Source organism: Lagopus leucura, unplaced genomic scaffold, assembly GCF_019238085.1.
Source record: "Lagopus leucura isolate 7727_CA_CO unplaced genomic scaffold, USGS_WTPT01 Super-Scaffold_100076, whole genome shotgun sequence".
Lineage (NCBI taxonomy): Eukaryota > Metazoa > Chordata > Aves > Galliformes > Phasianidae > Lagopus > Lagopus leucura.
The window spans coordinates 779,568-801,657 of record NW_024962316.1 but is presented as its reverse complement, the minus strand read 5'-3'; the positions used below and the strand labels follow the sequence as shown (position 1 = coordinate 801,657).

Below are 22,090 nucleotides of genomic sequence, written 5' to 3'. Positions count from 1 at the left end.
ACTTTGGTTTTCCACCTCCATCATTTACATATGAACAATGTCAAGTTCTGAGAAGCACTCAGCAATGTGGGGTATGGATCCACAGCCCAGGGGCAGCACCCAACACAGGGAACACATGGGTGAGCATCCCCAGGGCAGCACAACGCCGTACTCAGAAGGGGAGGGAGTGCTCTCCGGTCATCTGAACAAGCAGAGGGAAGAGAAAAGTACGGGGCATGAGAAATGCTGCCATGAGGCTCAAAGATCAGACAATACCGTCACTGGGGAGCAGCGTTATCACGGGGCACACAGTGCTGAATGTGAGACACTGCCCAGAACGCAGCCTCCATGAGCTCCACCGCTCCGGGAACAACGTGTGCTGTGCTCACACAGCCTCTGTGCTGCATCCCCCAACCCAACTGTGCTGTGTGAGCCACTGCGGGGCCCTTGAACTGGACCTCAGCACGGCAGCAGGCTGTGAGATGTTTGCTGCAGTGTTTGTGCTGTGTGAGCGATACACATTCCAGCCCAGGTTTTGCTTCTGCACCTCCTATGTCGCTCCTGCTATCCATCCACAATTGTACAGCACATTTTCCTTTCCTACCATGGAGTAACACAGCAAACACCATCCGAACTGCTCACCTTTTACACTTGCAATAAAAAGCAGAATTAGCTTTTAAATAAGCAAATAAACAGCGCTTCGGTGCAGCAGCAGCAACAACAATGCTTTCAGATCTGACATCGGCGGGCCGGAGCAGTGTGTGCATGTATTTGTTATCAGTGCTATTCACCGACCAGCCCGTCGCTGCGCTGCTGTGCCCCTCCGGAGCCGCGCACCTCCAGGGCCTCCTTCAGGGCTTCAATGCCAAACCTCGGCGTGAGGCGGCACGGGGCTCTGAAGCTCACAGCGGGGTGAAGCCGCGCTGCCATCGAGCGCCGCGCTCTGCGCTTTATTCTCGCAGCGCCGGCGACGTTTCAGAAATGCCCAATCGCGGGTGGATTCGGAGCTGTTCTCTCGCCGCTGCCTTTCGCGGTGGGAAAGCCGACGGGCGGGCCGTGGGGCAGCCCCGGCACCTGCCCGCTTCTCTCCCAATAAACACGTTCACCTTCTTGGAACTCGCGAAGGCACGAACCGTCCCACCGCGCGGCTCCTTCGCCCCGTGCCCGAGCCGAACCGCGATCCGCACACGGCGCTGCTCGATGCCCGGCCCGGACGGATCGGCGCGGCGCAACTCGGCCCCAACGGACCCCGCGAGTCCGCCCGGCGCAGCGGCACAACGCGGCCCCGGAGGGACGCCGAACGAGCGGCCGAACAGCCGCGGAGCGGCGGCCGTCGCGCCTCCCAGCCGCCCGGGGCCGAAAGCGCCGAACCGAGCGATGAAGGTCACCCGAGCCTCCCCCCTTCTCCGCCCCCCGCGGGAGCGCTCCGGGCCCCGCCGCCCCGCGCTGGAGGCCGCGCCGCCCGCCGCGAGGCCCGGCCCTGCCCCGCCGCGCAGAGGTTCAAAGGGTAGCGCTGCGGGGCCGCCTCTCCCCTCGCGGTGCGGGGCCGCAGCTCGGCTCCCCGCCGCCCCGCCGCTCCCCGCCCGCACTCACTCTCCGCGCGGCCGCCGCAGGCCGCCAACACCGCGGCCACCGCCACGGCCGCCACCGCCGCCGCCGCTCTCGCTCCCATGGCCGTCGCTGCAGCCGCTCGGCGCGTCCCGGCGGGGGCGAATCAGAGGCCGCGGGGCGGGCGCGGGGGCCGGGCCCGGCTTCGGCTTCGCATCGTCGGGAAGAGCCCCGCGGAACGGCCGCGGTCCCCTCTGCGGAGCCCGGCCCGGCTCGGGACGCGGCTCTCGGCCCCTCCAGCGCAGGCCGGGCGGGCGGCCGCCTCCTGCCCAGTAAACAAGGGGCTGCCCCCGTCAGCTGCGAGCGGGCGGCGGCAAGAGGCGGCGCGGAGCCGGGAGGGACGGGACGGGGGAGGAGCGCGGCGGCGGCGGCAGCGGCTTCCACCTGCCGGGCCGGGGCGCTGCGCTGAGGGCGGGGGCGGCCGCGGGCGGAGCGGAGCGGAGCGGAGAGCGGCCCTGAGCGCGGCCCCGTGCCGTTCGCTCCCGGTGCCGCTCTGTTGGCCGCCGAGCAGCCGCGCGCAGCCCGGCCCGCCCAGTTCCCACACAGGGACGCGGCGTTTGAAGCCCTTTTCCCCCCTCTTTTAATCGTCCTCGCTGCGCCGTTGTATGAAGCCATTACCAGACGTTTCCTGGCAATTTGCAGTCATTTTATCACGCGTTTGCAGTCCCGTTTCTGCAAGACGTGGAGCTATGTAAACTGCGGGAATAAAACATTTCTAATTCAGCCCCGCTCGGTAAAGAGGTTCTACCAAATCTTTGCCCTCCATCAGCTCTGCACAGCTCTCCCCATGGAGCAGCAGGCAGCCCCAGCGCCGTGCAGGCACTGAGCTGCATTAAGAGAGGTTGCACCATTGTAAATATCTGTGCCATTTCTCTGTACGAAGGGAGCCATGGGGTGTCCCATAGTTGTGAATGGCGGGAGGAGCGGCCAATGAACCCACAGCTGTTCTGGGGGAGCTCGCTGTGACCCTCTGTGATGTTTCCCAGTTGAGGACGGGGCCTGATTCAAAGTCACCTGCGCGCAAACAAGATCGGCTGTGGTCGCTGGGCAGCAATGGCCGCTTCTACCCTTTGCAAAGCACTGGAATGTTGAGATGAAGGGCCCTGTGTGAGCAGCACTGCTTATTGCAGCAGGACGGAGGTGTGTCAGAGCTGCTGCTGTGGGATCAATGCTCCCCCCAGCTCTGCTCTCGCTGGCATTTGCTCAGATTCTATTTACAACCCACAGGAGTGTGGGAGACTCAGAATCCGCTCGTTTCAGGACACTGCAGGAAGTGAGGGCAGAAGGAATGGGAAGGGGCAGCAAAACTGCGCTCTGTGCTTGCAGCTCAGCCTGCCTCGTATCAGAGCCTTTGCACAAAGCAGAAAGAGCCACACGTCATCCCCAGAGCTGCGTGGAATTTGGAATGTGACTGTAATAGCAACCTGCTTCTGCTTACTCACGTTCTCGTTGCTTTCCATGTGATAATAATATCATCTTACAGATTTGCAAGGAGGATTAAAGGCTACAGCTCTATTCTCTTTCACTAAAATACTATTTTTAGTTTCTAATTACTGATCAGGAACATCGGTGTGCAACCTTTCCCATGTGGTCGCTGCTCTGAATCCACCGTGCTTTTGCCATCACGTAACCCAGCAGCAGCACTGTGGGCTCCAGGAAGGGAACCCAGCACCAGTGTGCTCCTGGTCCTATTCCCAATAGCTGCACTTTGTGCTCTCCGATCATTTCCAATTTAAGAAACACTGCTAAACCCATTAGTCTGATCTGTGTCTGATCTATCAAGTACAACTCCTTTCTTAAGCATTAACCATTCTCCCCATGTACGCTTTATGATTTCTTAGGAGCAGGTTCTGGTTGCTGAGGTAAAGAGTTACCCCATGGAGCTCAGGAGGAGACGGTTCTGCTTGGAATAAAACACAGGTTGCCTTATTTTTATTGAGTCAAAGCTCCATCCAGGCTCACAAGTTGCCCGGTGTGCAGCACACGTTTTCCATCCTCCTGTCCTTTGGGGATGCGGACGAGTTTCTGCTGCAGCCAACAACGGCTCAGCGTGAGCATGGCTGGCAGGATGCGGCCAGAAGGTTCCAGAATGGGCTGCTCAGCGAGGCCTAGCACTGAGCACAGCACAGCTGGCCTTGGGAAATGTATCTCATCCTGTTTGGAGTCACGCAGAACTATTGCCAGATCTCCCAATATAAAATATTTCACGTCACAGTGACCGAATTCCTCTCTTATCCTTCCTTCCGTCCGCAAATCCGATAAGCAAGCGCTGTCTTCCCAAAGCAGAGCTCTGACGGCCCGCTCGCCTTCCGTGCTGAGGGCAGAAGCCTCAGCCTCCTGCTGCTGAAACAGGAAACACTGACAGATCCTTCCAGATAATTCCATTGTTACGTGAGCAAATACAGCCTTTGCTTGAGGTGAAAATGGCAGAGGGCATCTCTGCCACACAGCTCCAAAGCCGGTGGGGATGAGTGCAGGAAATGGCAGCGCTGCCCGTTTCAGCTTTTGTCCTGGCTGATGTTTGGGCGTCACAGAGGCAGACACAACGTTAGACTTCGTGCTTCCCATTCCTTACAACTTCTTTGTTTCAATTCGGCACTAACCTTCTCAGCTAGATACTGACATTTCTCCCGCTGGGTACAACCCCAGGTCACCGCGTTCCATGCACAGCCCACAGCCCACCCCGTATCCCAGCCCCATCGCTGCCCCCAGCCCTGCAGCTCTTGCAGAGCTCAGCTCCCACCCCAGGCCCGCTGTGCCCCACAGCTGCCAGCCGTGCAGCTCTGTATCAGCAGCCACGTGCAAATCAGTGGCTGCAGCCACGTCACTCTCCAATACGTCATATGCACACACTGTGCCCCAGGCAACCAACTGGCTGTGCCAGTTCTCAGCTGCAGTTTGTGCTGTTTTGTTTTTTTTTATAATTAATTAACGCATATTTTTCGCTAATCCAGGGTCAGAATTGGAGGCACAGCCCCTCGGAGCAGCATAGCAGAGTTCAGCAGACCATAACCCTGTGCTCCACGCTGCTTTATCTCATGTTTTGCTTTTTGGACAGCACAGAACTCCTAGTTCCCACTTCGATAAGCAGTTTGTTCCGTCGCTAGGAGACACACCCTTTCTTTGTAAATGTTACAAATCAAGCATATCGAATCCATTATTCACTAGCTGCTGCAGCTTCCCACTTCCATCTATTAAGAGACAGCGATGGTGCCAGAAATGTCACAGTGGTCTCATGTGACAGGTGGCGTTGATTTATCTTCCATGGTTTGTAATGCTGCTGTTGGTCAATGGGAACGAGCAGCACAGCTCAGCACAGCGACCTGCGGTGAGGAGGAGCAGCCGGCACCGCGCTCCGGGCTGGGAATGGCATCAGCACCCTGCAGAGGGCTTTGATTGCTATTTTCTGCTCCTATCTGCTGTATTATTATGGTCGACGTTTCTTTCGTGCTTGTCACTGTGTAAGACTTTGATTCTGTGGTTTCGTTCCAGGTTTATGATGGAGTCAATGAGAAGGGAGGCGGAGCAGCACGTGGTGAGCAGTGGGACGGGACGTCCACCCATCCACTGCTCTACAAAAAACACGACCAAGGGGTGTGAGAGCCGCCACACAGCTGGGCAGATGTGCTCAGGCCACCCGCAGTCTCTGCCATGTGAGGCTCAGGAAGGCTGCATTCACCTTCCTGATGTGGCTTAGGTCTCTGACAGCACCAGTGTAAGCAGTAGTGGTACCATTTTTACTTGCTGCCTGCGGATCAGGGCCCAGCCTGTGTCTGATAAACAGCTCCCCATGTCGATTTCCCAAGCTTTGGGAAAGTTAAGCAATTCTCACTTGACCATGCTTGCAGAATGCCATTTCTATACATAAGGAAACACATCAGAGCCCCACAGCACAACATGGGGCCGAGGCCTGCAGTCACTGAGCGCACCACCAGCGTGACCTCAGTCAGAAATAAGGGCTGTCCGTCCATGACACCACAGAGCATTCTGTGACTGCTTATCCTGAATAACCCCTGCACTGACCTGCAAAGCGTCTCTGAACACTATAATTACTAAAGGAACCCCAGAAAAGCAAAGACTGCAACTTCTGATTGACAAAGCACTTACGGTGTGTAGAGAGACCGCTGCCCACAGGGGCAATTAATCCATTTGGTTCATCAGTGCAGAGGGTGACATTGCTCCGTGGGGCCCTGCTGTGTGTGAGAGCACCACAGGTGGCAGAAGGGATGGGCTTCAATCTCCAGTCTGTCACTTCATCCTTCCAAATAACGCACCCACAAGATGTCAGCGCTGGGAAGCTCAATAGCAATTGATGGGGATTTGGAGGACTGAACGTTTCTGGAGGGCAGGCTGCCACTTCCCTTCCAGGGCTTTTCAACAGGACTCATTTACAAGTGCCAAAAAGTTACAGCCAACGCACGGCTGATGGTAACGCAGTGCACCAGAGCTTCTGCAAGCTGTATTCAAAACAACAGTGTATTCTGAGTATGGAAGGGGAAAATGTGATAGACAATGAGGAAGTGTTAACGTTGTAACATCCCACAACCACACAACAAATTCCAGCACTGCACTCTGCTCTAAAAGAAATGCTCAGCTCTGAAATCCCCGCGGGGAAAGCAGCAAACAGTTTGGATTCAAACACTGGTGACACTGCAGCCACTGCTGGAGCACAGGGAGGAGTCCAGCAGCACAGCTCCACTTCTGGAAATGCAGCTACGTCACAACGACGCGTTTTTATTCAGTTGGGGGATTCTGTAAACGACACAGGCGTTCTGACGGAGCTGCTCCGTTGGGATGCATTGGGAAAAGAGCTCCATTTTCACCAGCACACAACTGCTGTCAGTCTTTGCCCCCCTCACCTCCCCTCCGCTGGGATCCACACACAGCTGAAAGATCCCCACCTCGTGGCCCCAAGGAGCAAATGGCGAAAAGCGCAGCAGCCACGGGCGGCTCTTCAGCTCCTCCACGTGCAGCACAGCAACACCCACAGCTTCAGAGCAACTCCACAAAGCACAGCACAGGTGCAGAAGGGCTCCAGCTAAATCACGAGCCCCAGAGAATGGCTGTGAGACTCTTACCACCAACCTCGCTTTATTGCGGCTATTTTCTTCCAGCTGTAACAGTTTAAGAAGTTTTCTCCAGTTTTATCACAGTTATCTCTTAGGAATCCCAATCAGACAAAGAAACTCCTGACCACAGAATTTGTCTCAGGAGGGAATGGCTGACTTCTTTTCCCCACCCTCTTTCCATTTCTGTCCTGAAAACAGCAGCTTCCTCGGAATATTTGTGCAGGTGAGGTCTGTGTGCACAGAGTGCACAGTGTGTGCAGTTCAAACTGCCACTGCGTTTTCTTACGCAAGAGCAAAACATAACTGACAATAAGTGACAACAGCAGTGCATCGAAGAGGGAAGCAACCAACTTCAGCCCCCCCACAGCAACAATAAACTGAAGAAGTCTGCAAACACAAGCATTCCTACGAGCAGAGGGTGAGCCTGAGAATAATTTTACCTGTCTGCCTCTGAATCCAAGCCAGGATAGCAAGTCAATAGCAGCGTTCTTTTCCTACACCCTACAGCTGTGTATGTACACAACCTTGTAATTAAATATCCTGTTGGCAGCAAGATCTAGCACAGCACAGTAAAGCTGTTAAAGAAAAAAAATTAAGACTTCAACGGAGCGTTATTTATGTCCTTATTGAGTAATGCCTTTCAGAAGTTGTAACACTTGCCACAACCACATTAAAAACAGAGGACTGTATCTGCTAAGGAATTTTTTAGGAGCTCACTATGAACTGCTATCTTTAACCCCGTTCTTCCCTCAATAGGCAACGATTCTAACTTGGGAAAAACATAACAAAGTACCCAAAATGCTCTCCATGAAACCTGTCACGGAATTCATCAACTGCACAGAAAAGGTGGGAGGGGAGGCCATGGACAGCCTCCTCCAGGACACCACAGGTGGCAAGAATTATTACTGATACGTAACACACCAGCTGAGTCTGCTGACTCGTGGCACTTAAAAAAAATCATTTTAGCTTGGGGAAAATTCTGATAAAGAGAATCATACCAATGAATATAAAACAAACAACAATTAACATGATCCATAACAGCCAGTTGACCGATTTCTTCGCATGCTGTTCAAGGCGGTCAGATTCATCCTTCAGCTTCTCAAAGTTCTGGTCTGCCATCCGGAGAGAGTGGGACAGCGTCTGGGGGCACAGAGCACAGCATCAGCAGGGGGGCACGGAGGATAAAATGTGCTCAACCTGCCCAGGACTGAGAGCAAACACTGCTGACAGCCTGAGCAGGAAGGACTCTCTTATCCCGTGGGGATGAGGCACCACCTGTAAGTCAGTTGTGAAAACCAAGGTCTGAACAAGTAGATGTAGTTTAAAAAGTTCCAGTTGTCAAAGTGAAGTACCAACATTTCCAAACATCATTTACAGACAGAACTTTCAGCTTCAGGAATTCTGATTTGAAAGTTCTCATCACCAATTTTTCCAACAGAGAAAAGCTTTACAGTTGAACTGCAGAGGCAGACAGGCGCTGCCTGCAAACTTCCCTCATTCTAATCTCATCTGGAAGTTACAGCTTTTGTTTTTAACACATTAGCAATTTCACCTCCTAGGATTGCAAACTGAGGAGTTGAGCACTGTCACACTACCTGGTTGTCTTGTTTTATCACATTCTGTGCAGCCAAAGTGTTGTTTTTGAGACTGCGAGCCAAACTCAGCATTTCCTCTGCTAACTTTTCCTGCATGTCTTGATGGTGCTGCAACACAGCATCCAGCTCCACTGCTGACTGCTTCTCATCAGATGCAAGGCCTCTGCAAGGACACAAGGGAAAAAGAATTGGGATTTGTACGTACGAGCTGATCTCCCAGTGGGTCCCCAGACTGCGCAACCCTGACAGAACAACGCGCACTTCACCCAAATGGAAATGTCTCTGATTTAAGGTCATTGGGAAAGAAGGTCCCAAAGCATGGAGCATCCAAATAAGAAATTTGGACTTACTTCCGCTTCCTTATGTTCAGCTCCTCAGAATCTGGAAAAAAAGAATGTGTGTTATAGTGTATTACACAATGCCATGCAATCACAGGCTGAAAAAACAAGTTCTGTGCAAGATTTTCTTTCCCCAAGATGTAATCCCAGTTGGCCTTTTACACCAGGAATATGGATTTCAAATGTCTACCTCTTTTCTACCAGGAAAAGACAGTACATAACATCATACATTTGATTGAGAGGAAAAGCTGAGATGAATCACATCCCTGAGGGCAGCTCAGCCCACGGGCTTTGTGTTCTCTTTCAGGACACGTCAGATTGGCCTCGCTCCAGCCACTGTTACGGTAGCTATGGAAACCACAAATTAATTCCTACCAGTTCCCTACATGAATAACACGGCTGTATATTTAAGAGAAGTTGAATAACACCTCCTCTGAGCTCCTAAGATCACGTGGTTTGCTCACAGCAGAAGAGAACATCAGCAGTGACAAACACAAACTGTCCTTGCTAATGCTGTAACTGAAACACCTGTTTTGATATGAATTCTAGAGAAACAGGTTCCTGCAAGTCTCTTCTGCTGCACAGGTAACAGTGCCTATGCTCTCAGCTATTCAGTGTTTGTTTTTTTAAATCTTGTATTTTGACAAGGAGTGAGTCAGTAATTTAAAAGTACGCTCTGGTCAGCCTCTAACACCTGGCCTTCCTCTTTCTTTACCCATAAAACTCAGTCAATTACATTTACAGAAAATGAGATTAAACTTACCACTGATAGCCAAGGGATCCTGGGAGTCAGGAAGAGAAACAAAACAGAAGATTACACATGGCCAGTGAAAAGGCTCATGAGGTACAATCACATAGAATCACAGAACCAAAGTCCTCCACGCACAGTAATGGCACCTGTGCCCAGTATTTAGATTATCTATGGCAAAACTAAAAAGGTGACTCCACCCCCAGCCTGGGACACATCTGAGGCACAGCCACCAAAGGCAACCAAATGTCATAAGAGACCACCTACAAGCTAAAAGTAAAGAAGCAGCAGCACCAAAACATACTGTACCAAGCAGCTCACTCCTCATCTTGCCTGTGCAACGAGCCTTTGTCTGCAGATGAACTGTTTTGGTAGCTGGGGTTCTCTCTTTGATTGTAGTAGGTGTACGTCCAGGGGCTAAGAACTGATTTGCCAGGGCCTTTTCAGTTGATGAAGGCTGTAAGAAAGAAGAAACAACGAGAAAGAGTCACAAACATCGTTCTGCAGCATAAGGCCACCTGGATGTATGAGCTACAAGGATTTGGGGAGCACTTCCACGGTTGCTGGAACAGTTGTGGAATTTTGCAAACTCTACAGTTTGGAAAAGGAAGAAAGAAATTTCAGACTTTGCACAATAGCCTCCTTCAACAAAATACAATATATTTATTTACTATTGTTAAAATCTTATCAGGCAATCCTTGACAAGTGTTATTGTGAGATGTAAGATAAATTCTCCTTGTTGCCTTGTTCCTACGCTTGCTTTTAAGTGGAGAATACTTCTTAAGTCTTTCCAAGGTAAACTAATGTCTTACCAATTTTTCAGCTTCTAGAAGTCCCTTCAGAAAGTCTACTTTACGTGTGTATTCATTGAGCAGTTCTGGGGCAGGCTTGCTATTGGAATTGGAAAAACAACAAACAAAGCCATGTGAAAACCAGTAAACAGCACCATCTTCTATTGTTTAGAAAACTTTTCATATCAAATTAAACAATGGGGGCTTTTTCAAGAAAGAAATAGCCTCAAGTTGGGAGCATACCTGCAGCCCCCTTAAGCCACCTTGCCGAGGCAACTGTGGATGCAGCAGCTCAGGGCACAGCCAACCAGAGGAGCACTGTGCAGAGCCTGACAAGGAGAATGAAGCGTTTGTGTGACCACGGCCGCACAATTCCCTCACGCACCTGGGCCAGGGCAACCCCAGACATGGGAACAGACTGGGAGAAGAACATTGACAGCAGCCCTACCAGGAAGGAGTTAGAGGTCCTGGTAGAAGAAAAACTGAACACGAATCAGCAGTGGATGCTCACAGCCTGGAGGGCCAACGGCACCTTGGGCCGCGTCAATGGGGGATGGGAGGGGAGGCACAGGGCACAGAGGGGATTTTCCCCCACTGCTCTGTTCCTGAAGCCCCATTTGGAGGACTGCATTCAGAACAGGAAAGACGTGGAACTTCTGGAATGGGTCCATAGGAGGACCACGCTGATACTCAGCACAAAGAATGGTGAGGGAACTAAGGGCTTTCAGCTTGGCGCAGGCAGTGACAGCGCAAGGGGGAATGGTTTTAAAACCATTAAAACTCCAGGATGACGGGGAGGTTTTTCACCCCACGACGTGATTCCCAGCTGCTCCGCTCGCCTGCCGCACTGCAGCACCCTCACCTGGACTGCTTCTTCAGCTCCCGCAGCATGTCCTCAAGGGCGGCCACGTACTGAGGAGAGAAAGGCTTTCAGTCGTCAGCATTACGGACGGATATTAATTCCGGCAGAGGCCACAGCACGGCTGAGGGCGCGCTCGGCTTTTAACGCTCTGACACTGGCTGCCTCTGCTTATTTGGAGGAGCGGAATCGTGCTACTGAAGGCCGGGAGCTTTCCCGGCCAGTCCCGCCCCGACGAGAGGACTGGGTCACGCCTCACCTTCTCCAGCCGCCACTCCTCGGGATCCCGCCGCTCCGCTGCCAGCGCCTCGCACCGGCTCAGCAGCCGCATCAGATTCAGCTCCAGCCGCGTCGCCGCCATTGCGGACAACCGACACCGGAAGGCGCCTTAACAGCGCTTCCGGGCGGCGCCGCCATCTTAGGGCGGGGCGCGGGCGCCATCTTAGGGCGGGGCGGGAGGCGGTGGAGGCGGCCGGGTGCCGGCGCCCCGCGGCGCTCGACGAGCGGTTTTATTTAAAAAATGCACACAACGAAGCAGCCCCGGCGCTCTTCTGTCACAACTCTGACACGAAACGGCGCAGGGCCCTCGAGAGGGGATTGGAGCTCAGTTCCACAGCGTGTGCACAGCTGTCCTTCAGGGCGTTGATCGGCACGCAGACGGGGGCCGAGGCAGCTCTGCACAAGCACTGTGGGAGCCGTGAATTTGCTGAGAGGGCCCCAAAATACGTCATGGTGACACTTGGGCATTTGTGCTTCCTTTGTGGAGAGAGCTTTCTCAACGCCAACAAAGAACCATTCCAGTCAGACATTCCCTCTGCAGGCATTGCTCACCACACAGCACTGACGCAGGCAAAAGGACGTTGATAAATGAACACAGACTTTTTTTAAAAAGTGCAATGTATTAATAAACGTTTTTGTACATTTGGTCTCAGTTAAGGCTATTACAACATTAACAGTTCTGTAAACCACACAAAGTTGTCATAAAAACATAAAAAATTAAGGCAACGTACGCTGACCCAAACTCACTGTTGGTCCCACTAAAGTCCACTGTAAGGCAAATGGAAGAAGGCACGGCAGCAGAAACGGGACGTTATTTTTTTACCTGTACACTCGTGAATAAGTTCATAGCCTTCAAAGCCTTAAAAAACTAAAGTCAACTTCAGACAAATCCAGACAGCTTCAGTATTTCACTTCTCTGTACACGTCAGGTGGGAATAAGGGTCTGAAAACCTCCGTTTTACTTTTGCTGTTGGTTCATATTCATCCAAAAGTTCCTGAGCGTGGGCCATTGCAGACCCTTGTGCAACGTATATAGAATGGACTTTATCAGTTCGTATTGCTGGCTGCTCCCTTCGTCTCACCACTGTTTGAGACTCTTCATCAGCTGAAGCCTTGCCCTGAGATTCTGTACATTTGAAAATCCCAGGAGGAAGCTTGATGTTTGCTGTTGGCATCACTGGTGTTCGGCGGGGCACCTTAATCTTGGACAGTGTTAAAGATGATCTGCGTCTTGAAGCCAGGGATGCAGACAAAGAACCCGAAGATGTTTGCAGAAGAGAAGGCACTGTGCAAACATCTTTGGCAGGCACGTTGGAGCTCTGAGTGCAGCCTTGTACGCCAGAAATCATAATTCCTTTAAAAAAAACAACACACTGAAAGCATGCATAAAAATGTAACTTGACAGAAGCTGGTGTGACCAGGTAGCATTTGGTCACCCGGCTCTATGCAGTGAAATATGTAGAATAAAAAAAGCACACACTACCTTAATACTGACCTTCGGTATCCATCCGTCCTGTTCTCTCTTCTAGCAAGCTCTCTGTGCTTGCTGAGGTCTCAGAGTCCACATTTTCCTCATCAGAGCCTCGCTGATCAAGCTCAGGTAACCGATATGTTATGTCTTCCCTACATCAGAACAGAAAGCACTTCTGATACAACCTTAAGCAGCACATATTTCAGAGGTAAACCTTCCTGCATATAGTCATTAAATAATAATTCTCATAGTATTTTCCTCTTGTCCTGGCTTTTATGTTTTCCTTTTCATCTTCATAAAGGCCTGAAGAACATAGTTAACTAACCAGAATATAGTGCTTTGCTGTCTGTGTTACCCCCAACCACAAAGGGCACAACCTACAAATGCAGGGTTTTCAAAGCTACGACTTACTTTTCTTCTTTTATTGACTGTATCCGATCAATGAGAATCTCCTTTTCTCGGTTATCAGCTTCAGAAACTTCCTCTTCTTCATGCAGAGAGCCCAGTTCTGCATTGCCACTGTCATTTCCTTTGACCTGTGGACTTTTACTCTGTAAGACAAATTTATGACTCAGTCCTAAACACCTACCCTAGCTACTGGCTGTAAGGTTGAAGACAAATGAGCGGGACAGTTGAAGGGCTCATGGATGAAGAGCTGTTAGTCACACAAATGTTCCAAGAGATAATATATATATTTTTCCTATTAATCTGATTTGTGGTTTTGTTACCTTTTGTGAAGCAGTTGTTTAATCTACCAGCCTCACCTTAGTTTTACTTATAAGGAACGTTAATACATACAAGTTCCACTCAATGTCTATGAAATACCAAAGCCAAGGCGAACAGGTGAAAAGCACTGCATGCAGTCAGGAGAGAAAGTTGCAACCCATACATGCAGTCTTGATTATTCAGGAGTTTTTAAAACCAACTTACAACGCATTTAACAGGTTTAGTCATGCAATGGTACCATTAAAAACCAAACCAACAACATGCATGCTGAACACAGGCAGTGTACATACCAGCATCCCCTCATACGGGGAAGAAAACCCAAGTTTTACAGGCCACAGCTAGAGAGAGATAAAGATCAAATACACTATAACACGACTTCTGATCAGACAGAGGTGGTTTTTTGTTGTTCACTTTTTTTGAAACAGTACAATTAAAAAAAAAAAGCATATTTGTGATAACAGAGCACAGAATATTTTTGTCCACCATCCACCTCAGGAGTGAAGGAACTCCTTTGCCATTCAACAGACTGCAATCTTAATTCTACTGATTGAATTACATGGAAATAGATTTAGATTACTGCAAGAGCAAAGCCCCACACTCCCACATCCATCATTTATGACACCCCAGCACAGCTGTACATTTATCTCCTGCCTATTATTCTGCACCAACCCAAATCCCTTTTCCTCTCATCTGCTAATTGATCTTTGACTTACAGAATGAGATGGATGGGAAAAACGAGCAGGACATCCCCTCACGGAGTGAGATGCCTTCTGCTGGATGCTGAGGTTCTGTGATTTATTTCAAAACTTACCGTATTCTGCCGAAGCAATGAGAGCCGCCGGAAAGCAATGCTCTCAGCTGCTTCCAGCTGACTTATTTCATCCATCTTTATCTTGTACTTCCTTATCTGCTCCTTTATCAGCATCTCTACGCACCTGTACGAAAGGGAAAGATTTTATTGAACAATCTCATGCTACAGAAGTATGCGAGTGTTGTAAAAAACAAAACAAACACAGGTGGCAGTACTTCCATATTTTGAAAAACTCCTTTGCAGCAGACTGCTCCAACTTACATGGTTGTTTTTGAAACATCCTTCATGCTGGTTAAAGGGTCAGAGGTATCAGGGCAACGCAAGAGGCATGGAGCAAAAACAATGGCCAAGGCATTGGGTGACATACGGTTGACGTCTTCTATCAAAGCCACTCTGAAATCCAGCGTTCAGAAGAAGGAAAAAAAAAAAAGTAATTGAACCTTGCTGGAATATTAATAATCTGATCAAACTTTGCCACAGTCCCCTAATACAGATACAAGGAGACCACAGAGCTATGAAATGGATTTCACACCTGCCAAATACAAGAAAAAGAAACAGAAAACCACCCAGGTTAAGCTGTTAGGTACCAGTGTGAAAGTCTGGCAGGTGATTCAGTGCCACCCCTTCAAAAATCACTTCTCCCTATGTTCAAGGGATCACTCAGAAACTCCTCAAGTTCTCTGGATGAAAGAGGCTCCCTTATCAGCATCACTGATCTCTGCTTTGAAGACCAGCACGTGTGCAAGCATTTATAATCCTTGCGCAGTCCCTACCTATTACACTAACATCCACTGTTTACTATTTACCTGTATTTACCACATTGTGCCACATTAATCCTAGTGTTCAGAAAAACCTCACCAAGTATTTCAGATCTGTTTTGTCTTCAAAGCTGTCCTTACCTGATTTGATACACCAGATGGTAGAAACAAGCAAATGTCTGATTTTAAACAACTACCAACATCAATTCTTTCATTTCTAAACTAGCAAGTCAATCCCTACACTGATTCTCAAGGGGCTCAAGTTATTAGGAAAGCTTCTAAGAAGGGCTCAACGAAGTTGAATGGAGTTTGACTCCAAATGAAATAATTCTTACTTGACTAGATGGAAGATGAGCCGTTCCAAGGTATCATGGTTTGCCTGTGGTAGCTGTTCGAGCACACTGTAAATGGCACAGAGTTGCTCCTGTTTTTCTGGTAGTTCTGTACAAGGGAAGAAAGAAGAAGATTGTCACTGCTGTGCAGCACTAATGGAAAGGGCCAAGCACCTTCTGATATTGTCTCAAACAGTCTACAACAGATAAAGTTCCTAGAAGCCATGCCTCTATCTCACCAACTGTTGTAATTGAATGTTAAAGTACCCAGGTGGCATTGCAGCTACTGACTTTTTCAGATACTCTTATTAGCATCATGATGTCCAATAGTTACAGTGCCTTACTGCTACTGAAGTGAATGAATCTAAAGGAGACTTCAGCTGTCCAGATATCTAAATCCAATCCAGAACACCGAGGAGAAGAGAAATCCTACATCAAAGAAAGCTTATTTGTGTGTTTGCAGTTCTTAAAGAGGGTGGTTGTATAGTGACATTCTGCTGCCAAAATAGAGGAACTCTGAAGCAGGAGGTCATATAAACTAGGAAAGTTTCCTGTAAGATGTTTTACATAAAGTTTAAAATCATTGCTGTAAATTAACTAGAAGGAAGCTGTTTAGCTAACACAAGCACCTCAGAGATTGTTTTCCCAAGGAAATAGTGAGATAACAAGAAAAAGAAAACACTGCTTCAATAATTTCTATAGCCTACCTACAGCACGGAGAAAATCACTGTACTGTGCTGATGTCATCAGTGGGTCTGGCAATTCTCGTAACCACTGCTTAAGGATCCCCGTAATAGTGTGGATAGGGTAATTCTCCAGTTTCACTGAATTTGGATCTGAAAAGAAACGTTTTAATCCAATGCAGTTCATTCCTTTGAATGCACACAATGCACAACTGGGTGCTAACAGAAGAAAAAAGAAAAAAATCCACTGATAGGCACTTATACAGCACAAAGTAGCTTTTGTCAGCCAGCAAAAGTAATACAGACGGCATGTTGAAAATATGCCTGCTAAAATGCTGGTTTTGAAATACACGTGGCAGATGCTTTCAAACAGAAAAGAATTGAGAGGCAAACTACAATGGTGCAAGGAAGTCAAAAGGGCGGACATTGCCAGACCTGCTTGCAGCAGCTGTTTCAGCTCCTTCATACGATTTGCTGATCCTGATTTCCTGTAAATGCCTTCAGTGTAGAGGCCGTGCATCTCCACATGCTCTAGCAACTTCTCCATGACAATGGGGACGGAATTTCTCTCGCTGGTCAGGGAACTCACACACACTCCAAAGTGCCGCGGTTCTGCATCCTGTTCATTCTGGAATCGATTCAGGTCAGGCACTATCAATGTCTATTCCCAAGATAGAAAATTCTATTGCTTTCTGTTAAAACTAACCTACGAGTCCAGAAAAAAAAAAAAGCTGAATGTTTTATTCTAGCTTCCTACAAACCTTTGATCATAATGCAGATTTCCTTAGTTACAGCAGTAAAGAAATCCTGCAAAAAGCACCAAAGGAGCTTTTTAATGGTTCATCCAACGCAGCACACATACTGAAGGAGTTCCCTAATTAGCTCAAATATCACCTTTTAAGAAGAATGTTCTGTTTCTACCACTGCAGGGCCTGACTTCAATTATATGCAAACGTGGAAAGGAGCATAATTCAAGTAAAGTTTATTTCAGTGTTAGAACATCTGTTCTTCATTTGTTGAGCAAAGATGACAGCATTTTGCGTACATCACCCCTGGTATCTCAGTATGGCATCCCAGATCTACAGGTCTTACCTTTTTCCCACAGGATGTACAGCTGCTCTGGATTTTGGACATGCATTTCTTATGACAAGTCAACTTGCAAACTAGAGAGAGCAACAATTGTTAAAACGTTTCAAACGATGTTAAAATACTTTGAATTTTACTGCTCACTACATCACGTCTGGACCAGCCAGAGTTTCAAGGAATTTGCCCATTTTCATGAACCATTTAGGCTGGAAATGACCTACAAGATCACCAAGTCCAACCATCGCCCTGAGCTACCAAGTCCCATCTCTAAACCACGTCCCGTGGTGCCATGTCCACACGCCCCTCAAACACCCCTGGAGATGGGAACCCCACCACTTCCTTGGGCATCGCATTCCAATGCTTGACCACCCTCTCTGCACAGAAACTCTTCCCAATATCCGTCTAAACCTCAACTGGTGCAATGCAAGACTCTTGATTTCGTAAGCTAAGTGGCAAGAATGAGACATTTTCACTTACCACTGCAGAGACAGGCCTTCTCCATGGGCCAGATGTACGACGAGCAGTGCTCACATGATTGCCGAATGCTCACTTGGTAGTTTGTGAATACATGACCATTGTGTTCTTCAATCTGATGGAAGACAGAGAGAAAACAATGGACTTCTCCCCACCCTCCTTAAAAAAACAAAACAAAACAAACAAAACAAAAACAAAACAACAACAAACAAAAAAACAAAAAAACAAAGCATGAAACAAGAAAACCCTACACACTTATTTTGGATTTTCTACTCTTCTTTTTGTAATTACAGCTGATGGTTTTGACTTTGAAACCAAATTTCGCTCTAGCATAAGGCAGTTGTGTTTGCTGATTTATTTCCTAACTGATCTGCTACGTTGGTTCATCAGCACAATACAAACACTAGCTCTTAGTTTGCTACCAATGTTTTAACAGTTAGTTTGTTTTTAAACAGTGTCACAACTGAGAAAATCATTGAGTTCTAAGAGATGCTACAAACATTTCAGTACAAGAATCATGCTCTTGAAACAGCGTTCTCCCTGCGTTCTCAGACTACAGCTGAGGACTGAGCAATGCAAAAAGGAAAGGACTTACTGCACGATCTTGTTTTCGCTTCTTCTTCTGGGCTTTGGTTTGCTGCAGTGAAGTGCAAAACAGGCATTAGCCTTCAAAATCCAGAAATCCCACTTTTTTTTTCCAATTCAGTTTACCAGACTCTACTTCACCTCCAGATACTGGAGACGCTACACTGCAGCTTTAACTTGTATGAGGCTCACCTGAGCTCACACTGACTGTGAACCTTCTATAAACCAGTTGAGCTCCCTGCCTGATGACTAAGCAATTCCGACTCCAAAACCTTTAGAGAAAGCTTAAGTTTTCACCAAATACAATGTGCAAATATTTTCAGATTCCGAGAACGTTAAGAGCAAGCTAAATAACTAATAGTTTCATACTGGTGTATCAGCATTCAAAAATTGTTATGGGGGTGATCTGTGTAGGGAAAACATTTCCTAAATAATCAAGGATGATGCCATTGGAAAGCTTTCAGAGATAACAGCTTCCTTATCCCTAGGAGAGTAACATAGTTTAGACATCCTGCAAGTCAGTAGCAGTGTAGGTTTCATACCTTGGGCTGCTCAGATTCTTCTTTTTTTGTATATCCTCTGATGAATTCATCCAGAAGGGATTGGAAGAGATTCAAAACCAGCTTGACCTCTTTCTCTTCCCTTTTTTTGGCCAGATTTGTAACTAGAAGCTGGTAGTTTTCCACCAGATCTTTGTAGCCAACATGGATTTGCCCATTCTGAAAAGGAGGAAAAAGTACTATTGAGAAGGCAGCCTTTTTGCATATAGTTGATACAGATTTCAGGTATTTAAGTGTTGCCCACTGGTGATTAAAGCAAAATACAACAGCTCACATCAGTAAAGAAGTTACTAGAGTTCCATATTACACTCTAAAAGGGCACTTGGCTGAGACAAGTCTGAGTCAGAAGAATGTTGGAAAAGGTGTTTGGCAACTCTCCTGGTAATTAGATTCAGCAGTGTGAAGGGGCTGAAGACAGCAGTATCAAGCATTTCTCGAAGCGAGTTACAGATAATGAATGAGAAGAGGGCAATGAAGCAGTCTTGTTATCAGAACCATAACGTGATTATCAAGTTTAATATTCAGCCTTGAATTCTGTGCTAAGAACTGCTGATTTGCTTTGTTAAAGAGCTGTAGTCAAACATTTAAACAGCACACTTTATTAATTTATTACCATTGGGTTGATGTGGTTTTTTTTACTTCACTGGGATTTACTTACAGGAGCAGAGTACATGGTCTTGATATTTCCTCTGAACTTCTCAGTGGCTTCAAAAAACAGGCATTCAACACCAGATTTCTGGGAGCGCAAGTCGTTGATCTAAAATGCAATTACATCTGTATCAGGTTTCTTTAAGGGAACATCCAACCACTGCTAAGTTTGGTACCAGGTTGAGTCATTGAGGACCTTTCCAATTACCTAAAACGACACATTTCCTAACGCACTGTGATGACACAAAAATAGGAGTTAGAACCCTGTACTTCCTTTAAGTCTTTTTCCCCCTTTCTTTTTTTCTGGGGGAGGAGGGAAACAACTTTTGCTGCACACTGGTGCACGTTCTTTGCACACGATGGACTAACCTGAACACCACCTGCATTTAATGGAACACAATGCATGAAAAACTTGAAGGAAGGAATAGGAAGGATCTTAATACAGACTCAATGCATTCCAGTTATCAAATTAATTCTCCTTTGCTTTAAATAATAATATAACCTTGCATCTAGAAGAGTTGTCTTTAAAACCCTACACAAACAATAAACACAGACCTGAATTTTATCATAGTGGAGTGAATTTTACCTTGTTTAGAAGGAACTCATCAAGATGTTTCAGTTCATTGGCATTTGCAATCTCTCGGACTATAGAAGCTCGCCAATTCTGAGATACACTGGAGATCTTGCTGATCTTAATAGTACGGTTCTTCTTTGCTTTACTGCTCTCCTTTACATGGCGCTCCCCTGCCTGGAGACGACTTGGCTGCCCAGAAGAAGCTGGGAAATAAATGAATTTGTATTCTAAAACGGGGTGACTGAATTCTGCAATATTTGTTTCCCAGCAAAACATTACAGATGTGGCATTAGCAAGATGGTGATCAAGTCATAGAAACTCACCTTCTGAAACTTTCTGTGCTCCTCCCGTTTCCGGAAACAGGAGGCACGAAGTGAGTGAGAGCCCATCGCCTTCATCAATCACATCAGGATTAAACTCCTTCGGAATTTTCTTGTCTGGCTTTTTCCCCAAAAGTCTACGCAAAGGACTTTTGAAAGCAGACCTGAACATAAAGCAGATGCAAGTTTGTCACATCCTAACTCTCTTACAAGAAAAGGCTCATAATACAACAGTTAACATCCACAGTAGGAATAATTTATACTGTGGATATTTAGTCTGTTCAACCTGCATAAAAACTGGGCAGCAGGAAAGACAGTGTGAAAGCACATTTGGGCTTTATACTTACCAGAGCACTACTTTAAACATACATAGAGACAACAAATCTCATCTCCAAGACACCATTTCTGGCTCAGGAAGTCCCTGAGCTGCAGAATGCCAAAAGCTGGGGAGTTGGCCAGGGGAAAAGCAATATACATCTACTGTGTTCTTAAGCTTTTCCCTTGCAATCTCATTCCTAAGTCAGGATGACAGTACGCTACACAGACCTTTGATCAGAGCCTCTGCATGGTTTCTTAAGTCAAAAAGAACAAAAAGCATGTGTTATGCAAGACACAGAAGACCTCAGCAGGGTCAAATATCACTCGTGTCAAACACAAAGACCAAAACAACCAGCAGCACAACCGCTCACATAGCTGAGATCGACACAAGTCTTTCCAGTCATGCATGCTTTCAAGATGTCCAATCCAAAAACCAAGGGGGTACCAAGGCTCCTTTTCTCATTTTATAAAACCAGAGCCCCCAGTCCCACAAAGAATACATACTTGGCATCTATTTGCTGGCTTGCTGGCTGCATGGAAACAACTGTATCAGAGGTAGGTAAGAGGTCACTCGACTTCTTTTGCAAAAGGTACTTCTTGTTGCCTTTTTCTTCTTCTATTGTATCTGGTGATTGCTACAGAAGAGAGAAGTAAAAAACAACAAATTGATCATAAGAGATTCTTAACATACTTTCAAAAACTACAACGGTAAAAAAGATCAGCTCATCAAGACAAAACACTTTAGATAATAGAGATTAGCTTACTAAACCGACATTGAAGTATACTTAATTATTTGATCAAACATCCACTTGTTAAAATTTACTTTTCTAATTGTATAATATTTGCAAATGAAATTATTTTACCTGGATTTAAAGCTAAACTTCAACAGAAAGGAACTCAAACATACAGAACTATAGCCAGTTATTCACAAGTCTTCAAACTTTATAAACAAGGATAACTAAATATAAATATGCACAATAGCAAAGTACCTGACTTGTGGCAGCATGGGCCAGTGCTGAGAGATCATTTAATGAAGATGAAGTCCCCTTCTTTCTGCAATGTTACAAGATTAATTTTAGAATACACACTTTATTGAAGTCTGTAGGCAGTTAATACTTGGCATCTTTTAAATAACCCATAATAACCCAGATATCTGAGAGAGAATCCTCAAACTCTCGCCACTCACTTTGAAATGTTAAAGAGAAAAAAAAAAAAAAAGTACTGGAGAAGCAAAAAAACCCCAAAAACCCACATGTAACAGCAGGGTGGTGCTTGCAAATTGCTAAAAGTTTGTTTCTAATGGATGCTATAGACAAGAAATAAACTCCAGACACTAACTGAACCTGACTCTAGCTCTCAGTTTGTCCAGGCAGACTTGGTATCCTTCTTACTCGTACAGATTCAACTGCAGAGCACAGGACAAAAAGGCAAAAAAAAAGCAGCACTTGTTCATCACTCTATTTTCCTCCATGGACAGA

At 47.1% G+C, this 22,090-nt stretch overlaps 3 protein-coding genes across 12 annotated transcripts in view; all 3 read right to left on the bottom strand.

Annotated features, from left to right (window-relative positions):
- INSR (insulin receptor) overlaps positions 1-1,651 on the bottom strand; it is a 38,538-nt gene extending 36,887 nt beyond the window's left edge. The window contains exon 1 of the mRNA XM_042887265.1: positions 1,573-1,651. Within this exon, the coding sequence (XP_042743199.1) occupies positions 1,573-1,651 (79 nt within the window). The remainder of the gene's footprint in view (positions 1-1,572) is intronic.
- Positions 1,652-6,661: 5,010 nt separating this feature from the next.
- USE1 (unconventional SNARE in the ER 1) lies at positions 6,662-11,357 on the bottom strand. The gene is made up of 8 exons (XM_042887317.1): positions 11,247-11,357; positions 10,991-11,040; positions 10,150-10,228; positions 9,642-9,794; positions 9,353-9,371; positions 8,602-8,632; positions 8,252-8,414; positions 6,662-7,796 (listed from the first exon to the last, which is right to left on the bottom strand). Exons 1-8 carry the CDS (start codon positions 11,346-11,348, stop codon positions 7,614-7,616), a joined length of 780 nt encoding a protein of 259 aa, XP_042743251.1. The 5' UTR covers positions 11,349-11,357; the 3' UTR covers positions 6,662-7,613.
- Positions 11,358-11,855: 498 nt separating this feature from the next.
- Positions 11,856-22,090, bottom strand: part of MYO9B (myosin IXB) — a 40,551-nt gene continuing 30,316 nt past the window's right edge. For 7 of the 10 annotated variants that reach the window (XM_042887213.1, XM_042887209.1, XM_042887216.1 and 4 more), the window contains 18 exons: positions 21,602-21,665; positions 21,117-21,247; positions 20,298-20,458; positions 19,987-20,177; positions 19,411-19,509; positions 18,735-18,911; positions 18,203-18,244; positions 17,611-17,722; positions 17,140-17,210; positions 16,483-16,675; positions 16,072-16,200; positions 15,368-15,473; positions 14,536-14,667; positions 14,275-14,398; positions 13,754-13,801; positions 13,149-13,288; positions 12,762-12,889; positions 11,856-12,620 (listed from right to left, as the gene is read on the bottom strand). In XM_042887213.1, coding sequence (XP_042743147.1) covers positions 12,175-12,620; positions 12,762-12,889; positions 13,149-13,288; positions 13,754-13,801; positions 14,275-14,398; positions 14,536-14,667; positions 15,368-15,473; positions 16,072-16,200; positions 16,483-16,675; positions 17,140-17,210; positions 17,611-17,722; positions 18,203-18,244; positions 18,735-18,911; positions 19,411-19,509; positions 19,987-20,177; positions 20,298-20,458; positions 21,117-21,247; positions 21,602-21,665 — 2,494 coding nt within the window. In that variant the 3' untranslated portion in view covers positions 11,856-12,174. Of the gene's footprint in view, positions 12,621-12,749; positions 12,890-13,148; positions 13,289-13,753; positions 13,802-14,274; positions 14,399-14,535; positions 14,668-15,367; positions 15,474-16,071; positions 16,201-16,482; positions 16,676-17,139; positions 17,211-17,610; positions 17,723-18,202; positions 18,245-18,734; positions 18,912-19,410; positions 19,510-19,986; positions 20,178-20,297; positions 20,459-21,116; positions 21,248-21,601; positions 21,666-22,090 lie in introns of all 10 variants that reach the window. The other 3 variants (XM_042887214.1, XM_042887217.1, XM_042887219.1) reach the window with 2 other exon arrangements.

Bases quoted from the DNA above. Each gene is read 5' to 3' on its own strand.
- USE1 (XM_042887317.1), bottom strand. From the start codon at position 11,348: ATGGCGGCGACGCGGCTGGAGCTGAATCTGATGCGGCTGCTGAGCCGG. The intron at 10,229-10,990 runs GTGAGGGTGCTG...CAATTCCAATAG, and splicing joins GAGCTGAAGAAGCAGTCCAG to CAAGCCTGCCCCAGAACTGC. The intron at 8,415-8,601 runs GTAAGTCCAAAT...GTGTCCTTGCAG, and splicing joins CTGAACATAAGGAAGCGGAA to AGGCCTTGCATCTGATGAGA.